We start from the raw sequence: 10,732 nt of genomic DNA on the forward strand, positions 1-10,732 counted from the left end.
ATTGTTATTATCATTGAATATCATTATTTTTGACATAATTTGAGTTTTCGTTTACATCAAAACTTATCATATTTTAGGATAATTTTAATTTAAAATGTAATTTTCATATTTTTCAAACAAATTGTAAAAATATTTTTTAATATTTTGTTATAATTTTTTAAAAAATATTGAGTTGCATTTCAAATAAAAAGATGAATATATTAAAAATATTATAATTAAGATATGTAAAATTTAATATAGTTTTAAGGAAATGGTCAAAATAAAAAAAATTACACATAAAATAATTATGATTTTTGTTAACTGGACGGATCATTATTTATATGATATCGCATACGAAAAAAAAATTTATGTTTTTAAAATTATCTAATTAACTCTATACTCATTTTTTATATGATATCACACATTCGTAAAAGAATAGATAGTTTAAGATGCAAAAAAAAAATATTTACTTAATGAATATAATATGAACGAATATTACAAATACATCATTTAATAAAATAAATAATTAAAAACTGAAAATTCATATCCGCGCAGGGTCTGATTAATTATTAAATATGGCAGACGATATAAAAGTATACTACCCGTATAAGATATAAAACCTTTATCAAAAGCAAATTTCTGTTTAATACAATATAGTATTATTATTTTTGTTTTGAATTTTCTTTCTAACCGTATTACATATCTGACTTACTCATGTCGCAGTCAGATAAAAAATATGTGAATTATAAAATTCAAAGAAATAAATAGAGCATCCCGCTATATAAAAGTCAGTCTAGTGTACTGACCGCAATACGATGTTGATGTAGATGTTGTTTTTTCACGTAAAGAAATCATAAAATTTAGAACTCTCAATGTTAAAAAAAAAAAAAGAATTCTCATTTTCTAAGATATATCTTCTTTAATTAGCATTATATTTTTTTAATAAGAAATTAGCATAGTATTTCTAATACTCACTCGTCCGATATCTTCCCATAGAGACTGATTGAAAGAAGCTGCGGTGGTGATGACCTGAGGGAAGCTGGTGGCACCGGGAAAAGCACCACCGAATTTAGCACCGGGACCAACGTCAGAAACTCCGTGGAGAGCCTCTGACCACCACTCATAGCCTCCAATACCGAGGCGTGGCACAGCGGCGGCATTGTTGACGAGGAGGCGGATCTTCTCCTGCAACGTGAGCCGTCCGATCAAATCTTGAACCCTCGCGTGGACCGGTACATTGACGCGACAGAACCGGAGTGTTCGGGTTAACCCGTTTGCCGGGTCGCATGCAAACAGTGGCCGTAGTGACTCTGATGAGTGAACCAAGCATAAGAGGAATACAAGTACAACTACGACTCTGTTGCCGGTTAATAATGAATTATTATTACAAGACATTTTATATATATCTGTGTTGTATATGTATAACTTGTGAATGTTTGTGTGTTTTTTGTTTCATGGGAAAGAAAGTGAATGGGGATATTTATAGAGAAGTTTCTTTGGCAAAATTGGTGACAAAGGATAAGCGACTCTTGTAACATGAATAAGATAAAAGATAAAACAATCAAGTTGGTCAGGTTACGGAAAAGGAATATATATCTCAGACTTTTCTTTTCTTTTCGGTATATAATTTAAAACAAAAATTTATTAGCTCTTTCTGAAAGAAACATATTAACTGTTAGTTTTTTCTTGTAACTGTAATATTTAATAGTTAATTGTTCTTCTTTTTCTTAAACTTCAATTAGTTTTTTCTTTCTTCAGCATAATTTCTACATATTCTGAAAAAACCCCACAATTTCTACGTTTTCTCCGTGACCATTATACTAGCTCGAAGCCTAGAACAATGATATGATATTAATGTTAGTAATATTCACATTTTAATCAAAGAAAATTTTCATAGTCATGTCGATTATCAAATTTCTGATCCTCCAATCATTTTTTTTCGCACATCATTATACAGCTTACATGTGACTTTAAATTTAATGGAGGAATCTTAATACTCTTATTTTATCAACCATTTTCTACCGAATAACAAATTAAAAACTATGTTTTTTATAAAATTATGCTTAACTACATAACAGTTTATATTATTGATAGGACTACAAATTATGTTTATTATTTTTTGATAAAATTATGTATAACTATATAAGAATTTACATTTTTGATAGGACCACCATTTATATTATTGGTAAAAACTATGTTTAACTATAAAATAATTTATATTATTGATGGACTACACATACAAAATACTCAAAACTATGTTTATCATTGATAGGACTACACATACAAAATATTTGTATCTATATAAAAGTACTAACTGTTTAACTATATAATAATTTATAAATTAACTACTATGTATATTATTGATATATACTCTCATTTGGCCAAGTTAATTCCGAAGTATCTTGGGATATACACTATCAGTGCTTTTTTAATAAATTAGCTTGTTAAATATATTTAAAGAATTGTTCCCCGGTGGAAAAGCTAAGGTTGGTAGCACGTAAGATTATATATGTATTATATATGTTGTAACCGATGTGAGAATGAACATATGCGGAAACAGATAGAATAAATGCGATGTAACTACGACACAAATATTTAACATGGTTCACTCCTAGGGCTACGTCCACGAGCAAAAGAGAGATCTTATTATTTGAGGCGATATTGAGCTTACAAAGTACAAATTTAGGGTTACTTCGAATACAAAATATATATAGTAGCATCTCACATCTAAAACCCTAAATTATACGGACTCATGGGTCTAAGCCCACGATCAGATGTAACATACATAATAAATTGATGCAACACTCTTGATGCAACAGAATCGCTATAAATGTACATGATGTAACATCCATCGCTAAGATCCAGATTCAAGGCATATCAATATATGGATACGATTTGTTGCATAGGCGTGGGAACAAAAGCCACACCAACAAGGTCATGGCCACACGAAACGATGACTTCGGAAGAAAATGGTTAAAATTGAAGAGAAATACAAAACAATGTATATAGAACCGTATACACATTTAGTTGTATGTATGAAAATTAAGTTTAAAAATGAAACGTAAGACCTAAAAAGCTGAGAGACACGGAGAGAGGGTTGTCACGGGTGCCGACTCTCCACCAAATCATAGTCATTCAGCATCTAGTCATGCTGCCCACACTCTCTTTCCGGGTTGTTATTGATTATTGGTCTCTTTACTTTTTTTTTTTGAAAAAATATGCACTGGTCTCTTTACTTCGACTTTCCTTTGAACTTTTTAGGCATTGATCAATAATAATAAAAATTGACCCATCAACTTAAACTACGCTTGTTTTGTTTCTTGGATTATATTATACTTGCGGTGTAGCTAATACAAGTAGACAACCAACTATGTAGCAGTTGTAATGAACACAATATACAGCAAACTATTTTTTAACTTGTAATTGTTTGGGATTATTTAAAACGTACTTATTTTGTTTATGACTAACTAGATTTTATTCGTTGATTGACATGCTAACAACATGAGCGTTAACGATAGATTGATGATTGATAGCTCATTCAATAGCCAATTCATATTATTTTAAGAAAATCATGTTTTTGAAAAAAATGGTTAGAAAACACATTTATACACAAATTAATCAATCAAGGTGTATCAAATTGTTAGTCCCACTGGATCAATATCGCTGTACAAAGTGCTCCTTTGATGATTATTGTTGTTGTTGCTTATATAACCAAAATGATATGTATGAAACCATTCCCTATTTATAAGTATATGCAATCATTCAACCAATATGAGTGTTTTGAAACATCATATTATATTTATATCTCGTACGTAAATTATAAGCAGTTTAGTGTAGACACATAGTTATATGTTGTTTTTCTATATAAATTACCCAATATTTTATAATAATTTTGACTTGATATAAACATATAGGCTATATAATTCATTTGTGAACATAGACATAGGATATATATAGTCTAAATGGAGACATAGTATTGTACTTCTCCTTTTCATATAAATGTACTTACCATATTTGTATATTATTTTTTGCTTCAGAACTATCTCACTCCCAAAATTTTCGTCTTACTTTTACCTAATGAATCAAAACAACGTGTCGCACACGGTTGGTAAGGTTAAGTGCTACGGGAAGAAAAAAACTGACTTGTGCTTTAAGTTTTAACAACTTCAGAAAAATAAATAATAAAAGGAATCTGATTGGTGGAATGATTTTAACTGTGTAGAGTTCACAAGTGGTCTGAGCAGCCAAAAAAGCTTCACACACACGTGATGCCCAACAAAAAAACACTCTCTCGTGAGTCTTCAAGCTTCATTTTACTTTGGTTATTTATTTTCTTCCAGAAGTAGCAGTTAAAACTTTTTGTATAAATGTACAATTTACAAATCAGGAGTTTGGCTTCTTTCTGAAGGATAACATTACAGCTATAAATATTTAAACTTTATTTTCTGAAAACTAAAAATGCACAAACACTAACTAGAACTTGAATCCACATACATATAAGATTATGGATTATAAATTCCAATGAAGTTTAGTTTAACTACGTACCAAAGTTTCTAGTTAACAAAACCCATAAATAGGACTGGACATTTTATCCGTTAAATTTGATTTAATTCGTTATTCGTCTTGATTCGATCCGAAATTTTCGGATATCCGTAAACTTTCGAAGCAAAGCAAATACTAAAAATCAATATCCGTTAAAATCGAAGTAAATCACAAATATCAAAATTTTGGGAAGCAGATATCCGCTCCGATCCGGAAATATATAAATATATATACATCTTGATTATACTTAATGTTTTAAATGTATAAGTTTATATAATTATTATTATAACATATAATTTGACAAATTATATTCACATTATTACTTATATAAAAGTATTACATAAAAAAGAAGAGAAAAAATTTATAAAACAATTATAACTTTTTTCTTAAGTTTTGTGTTATTATAATTGTTAACTAAGTTTAAAATTTACAAAATATGTAGTTTCACTATTTCTTTTAGTTTTTATTTTGTATATCATGTAAAAAAAATATTAAAAAATAAATTTGTGTTAATTTTTTAAGATTATTTGTATTAATCAAAGCGGATGAGATATCCGTAAATATTCGTAAATATCCGAAATATCTATTTATTTTTCGGATATCCGTTTTTCCGGATATCCGTATTTTTCCGAAGCAAAGTAAATCGAAAAATTAGATATCCGTAACATACGAAGTAAATCACAAATACCTTCAAAAACCCGGATATCCGATCCGCCTACCCATAAACATGAAATGATGGAGAAATAAATAAAAAACTATAAAGTATCTAAAGAAATGCGCCGGTGGGTGATGAAAGTTATAAAACTAATGGACGGCGATATATCAAATCATACCTCGCGACAGTAAATGATTAACTCCTTCAACAGAACAAAAAGATAACCCATGATTTAGCAATTAATACATGTAAATAACAAAGTAAATAAAGCTCAGTATATTCTGAAAGGTGGATTAGGCAGTCGTCATTTCATATACCAGTAATACCATCACGATTATCTAACAATAAAACAGTATAAATAAGTACTGCCTCTGTATCATTCTAATTCTAAGTGATGTTTAAAGTTTTTGCACAAATATTAAAAAAATACAAAATCTTATGTAATTTATCTTGATCATATAAAATAACATTAAATACAACTAATTCAACCAATAAAAAAATGTAGTATTTTATAATTGGTCACAAGTCTCAGATGACATTAATTTTTATCTAGAATTATAAAAACAACACTTATTATGAAACAAAATAAAAATTGTTAAACATCACTTAAAGTGATTAATAGGAGAGAGTATTTTATTATCTTATAGCAGATATATGTAGGGGCGTAGGGCATACCGCATACGTACATATTTACCAAACGAACAAACAATACGGGTTCTAATCGTGTATATATCTAAGTTGGTTATTGGGTGATGTGAGGGGTCGTTTAATATACTTTTATAAATTATATTATAATATTTTGAATACTATAAAAACTAGGCCCGAGACTTATTATTCTAGATTCGTATGCGATCTGAGATCCGCTTCGGATCCGCTCTGAAAATAGAATATCCGGGAGGCCCGGATCCGAATCTGGATAGTAAAATCTTGGATCCGTCCAAACCGAATCCGGATTCGGATCCGTATTTTTAAATCACATTCATTTTAAAATTTCATTAATATTTATATTTGATATATTAATATTTATGCATGAATTAATTTTATAATATTATATTTTAGTTTTTACAATATTATAGACATATATAAATATATTTATAAATCTTGTATAAATATTTAATTTCTGTATTATATTAAAAAATTTAGTACTTAAAAATATTATTTTTAATTATTTTTACGGATTCAGATCCGGACCCGGATATCTGCGGGTACTAGAATATCGAGACGGATATCCGAAATCCGGATATTAAATCTACGGATCCGGATCCAGATGTGGGTACCTTAAATTTTTCGGATATCCGGATCCGTCCCAAGCCTAATAAAAACTAGTAAAAAATATATAAAAAAATTAATATGATTCGTCAAGCTAAGTAACGAGAGCTTGTGACCCGAGTGGAACACTGGTTAGGTCCAAGGGTCGGATCTGTGTGGCATGTTTCTGGGCTGTCCATTCCAAGCTCAGAGTTATCTGTCTGGTTCAGTGTTTTGAAACCCGACCCGGATCCGCGGTTGAACTGGTAAATCCGACAACCCAGAAAAATCAGGTTTGAGTTTTGTGAAAAACCAAATATTTAGAAACCCGCAATAACTCACAAAAACCCAGTAGAACCTGGAATCCGATACCGGTTGAACCAATAAATAATTTTTACTTCTTTTTTTAATTTTTAATTCTGTTTATATTCTAAATTTCAAATTAAGAAGTTATATACTGACAAAAAAAAGTTAGGTTTTTCCTTTTCAGTTTTATATTTGTGATTTTTAGATTTTAATGAAGATTTCACTATGTCACTTGAAGAAAATAAAGTGAACGATGGTAGAGAGAACCAAAACTAGTTGATGTGATTTGGTGTTTATTTATTTCCGTTATTGATAATTTATTATAATGACTTTTTTACTTTTGATTTATTTTGTATTTTAATTTTAATTTATTATTCATATTAAACATTTAAATATTTATAAATTTTATGTCTTGATTTTTTTGATTTTTTTTAGATGTCATAAATCTTACCTTGTTAGACAAAATTATAAATAGTCTAAACTATTTTTTGATATTTTGAATATTAAATGAAAATAAAAATATAGAAATTAAAGTTAAGTATTTTCTGTCTAAATGTTTTTAAACATAAAATATATACATATCTAAACTATTATTTATGTTTAAAAAAACATTTAGAAAATATTAAACTTTAGTTTCTATATTTTTATTTATATAGCTAATAATTATTATATAATAAAATTAATTCATTTATTAATCCGCGGTTCATCCTTGGTCGATCCAGTTACCCAGCAATCCGGTAAGTCGTCCGGTTCAGTGTCCGGGTCGGGTTTAAAAACATTGATCTGGTTTGAACGAAGGCTCAGAATCAGGTGGGAGCTAAAATCAGAGGGTAATGTGTCAGGCTGTTTCACAGAGCAGCGACTACTTCTCGCTCTCTGCAGTGAACGGATACGGCTCGGAGCCACTCAGACCCGCCAATATGGCCTGCTGGTTCGTTTTCAGTTGAACCACCATTTTAATAAAATAAAATATGATTCGATGGGTCCGTTTCCATTAACTTCCTTCCCTGTAATGATTAAGACATTTATTTGCCATGTCAGCATCACAATCCACGTCAATTCGTGTTAATCCACCCCAAAAAATCATTTTCTTTCAGAAAATAGTAGTGTACCCATGACAGATTCGTATCTATTTCATCAAACATCATTCACTCGTACCCAAGATAAATGACACTTAGATGAACTATTCACCATGCAGTGCTCTATTAACTAATATAATAATCCAGGGCGAAACACGACATATATATCATTTTATAATTTTTTTCTATATTTTTTCTTTTCTATATTTTTTTTAACTTGAACTCTACGAACACCTCTGTCTATCAGCAAGAAACTATGTAAGTTTATAAAATAAAAAAATATTAATATTATAATTATTTATTTATTTTTTATTTTCTTAAAACTAATTAAATCACTCATCTTTTCTAATAGATAGACAAGTGTCCTTTGAGTATACTAATAATTTCTTAAAACTTATAAGTTTAGAACTTTTACACACTCTCTTAATTTTTTTTTTTTTTCTTAAAATCTTTAAGACTCCTCCTAAAACCATTATTGAAGGTGTTCTAAGACCTGAGACAAATAAAAAAAAACATTTCAAAACTAATGGTGAAAATATATATTTTTTATAGTTTTGTTTTTAATAAGTAAATTTACTTAATTATGAATATTTTTGATAATTTTTACGGATTGAATAGACTTTTAAAACAACACACAAAAAATTATAGGCTCATGGTAAATGTCCATGTTGCCATGGGTAAGAGGCTCTGACACCATGTAGTAGTGTACATTACATATCTAGGTAAAACTACACTAACTATGTAATTCACATAATAACATCATCATTATATATCAGACTTGTAATCCGATAACTTCTAATTATGTTCTTGGTTATATAATGTTGCATTTAAATGTTTGATCTAGGTGTTTATTTTATTTTTTAATCTTTTGTATGTGTGTTATTGTCGGTTTTAAAAAGTTTGGTTAACAGACTTTTCATTAGATGTTGTTGAATTCTAAATCTCACACACTTTTCGGTTATCGAAATCATGGTTTTAGTGATAGTTCATGGATGCCGTTATGTGAATTATATAATTTGTATAGTTTTTGATATATATTTTTTAACTAGATATGTAGCTGTGGTAGTGTATCATTTGTGTAGTTAGTAATCACTAGAGGTATAGTCTCCGCGAAAGCGCGGAGCCGGATAAATTATTGATCGTTGTGTAGTTTTGTGTACGGGATTTTGTCGTTTTTTTCCACTTTTGTTTTTCCGCGTTGTATATAATGGTGATGAAGATAACATTTGGAAGTCACACAGTTTGATTAAGTTGATATAAGAATGACCAGCGAATTCATATGCATTATTTTTCGTAATGATTTGATCGACCATTAGCGTTATTAGCGCTTTCATGTTCATAAGATAAAGTTTATAAAGTTGTTTAGTATTTACTTAGGTAGTTGTTAGTATATAAAACAAATAGTGTAAGAAAAAAAATATAAAATTTGAATTCTAGAATTAAACAATTTATCGAACAATAAATTAAATTATTTTCTTATTTTACCTAAATTAATTTCAAAATATAGAATAGTAATAAACTATTTTTTAAAAAAAATTAATAACTCTAGAAAAATTTATAAAATTATACGGTTGCAAAATTATTATTTTTAGAGTTTTACTCGACTTTGTTAAAAATAGTTTATGTTGGACAAAAAAATGTCAGAAATAGGTAAACCAAAAAAATACACCACTGACAAATCTTGTATGAGTTAGAACCTGTCGACGTTTCATTAATAATCCAAAATAGAAATAAAATCTCCGAACAGATAAAACATGCAAAGGAAAAAATATCCAAAGTTTATGATGGAAATCAAAGATAATAGCAGTTTTTAAAAATGCATAGAAAAGACGTTGACGGACTGATAGAAATATAATAGATATTTTCAATCACTCACGGCAGCGCTTGCGGTTGTTCTGAGCGTCTGAAATCTCTGGAGGATCTGCTGCAGCACATTCTTCATCGACCTTGTCTCCCAAAACAGACGGGCCCGATGATGTTGCCAATCCTACGTCACCTTCACTGCTTGGAAGAATGTTCTCACTGTGCTCCTGAAATACATGAACGTGATAACAAGTAAAATTAGACAACCTTGCCATGGTTCTCTATGATGGTATCTCAGTGATGGTAGAGATAGTGAAGGTACGGTGATTGCTATTAATGGCTTCAATCAATTTGAGAGCTCTCCATGTTTTGGTCTGGATCTTGGCAAGTAGCTATGAATACATCAAACCCTATGTTGCTGGCATGAGATTTGAATCGACCTAGAGAGCCTGCAACAACATAGACGGTGAGGTTCTTGAGTAAATTGAGCTCCACCAAGCCAGACACACTCATTTTCAACACCTTGTTCCCTATCTCTCTTCTAATTACTGCCATGTCCCTCGATGCAGGTCACCGCAACAGGTTTGTTAATGTCGGAGAAGAAGTTATCTGACCAATAAATTTCAAGTTTTTAAGTCTCAAGATGACACTAAGCTAAAAGACATTGTTTTAAAATCAAACCAATAACATACAAAAGGAACTCACCGAGATTCCGATCACATCCATGTCAGGGGAATCATCGCTGAGAAACTCAATAACATTATGCACACCTTTGGTTACCATGTCCATCCCCATTGCACCACACCGGTGTTACAACTGAACCATACGTAGCCATTGTTCCCTGCCAATGTACAGTGAACAGTTTGTAGCCTAGTAAATCTAATTGACATGCATCTACAAAATCATTATTTCATCAACAAAAGTTTCAATCTTGAGTCAAACCACACCACAAACATAAAAAATTTTACATCTTGGTGGTACCTGTTGAAAATGACAGCCGACGTTTCGAAGTGATCTGGATTCTCCTAGGAAGGCTTAAGTTCCATAGCACGTTGGCACGACAAAAACCGGACAAAAGGCGCTCTAGTTGTACCGTCCTTCAGGTCCGCCTGAGACGTAT

At 30.1% G+C, this 10,732-nt stretch overlaps 1 protein-coding gene across 1 annotated transcript in view; it reads right to left on the reverse strand.

Annotated features, from left to right (window-relative positions):
- LOC106327099 (beta-D-xylosidase 1) overlaps positions 1-1,446 on the reverse strand; it is a 5,909-nt gene extending 4,463 nt beyond the window's left edge. Inside the window, exon 1 of the mRNA XM_013765136.1 lies at positions 955-1,446. Within this exon, the coding sequence (XP_013620590.1) occupies positions 955-1,374 (420 nt within the window). The 5' untranslated portion in view covers positions 1,375-1,446. The remainder of the gene's footprint in view (positions 1-954) is intronic.
- Positions 1,447-10,732: the final 9,286 nt, after the last annotated feature.

This window comes from Brassica oleracea, chromosome C2 (assembly GCF_000695525.1).
Source record: "Brassica oleracea var. oleracea cultivar TO1000 chromosome C2, BOL, whole genome shotgun sequence".
In the NCBI taxonomy this organism is placed as follows: Eukaryota; Viridiplantae; Streptophyta; class Magnoliopsida; order Brassicales; family Brassicaceae; genus Brassica; species Brassica oleracea.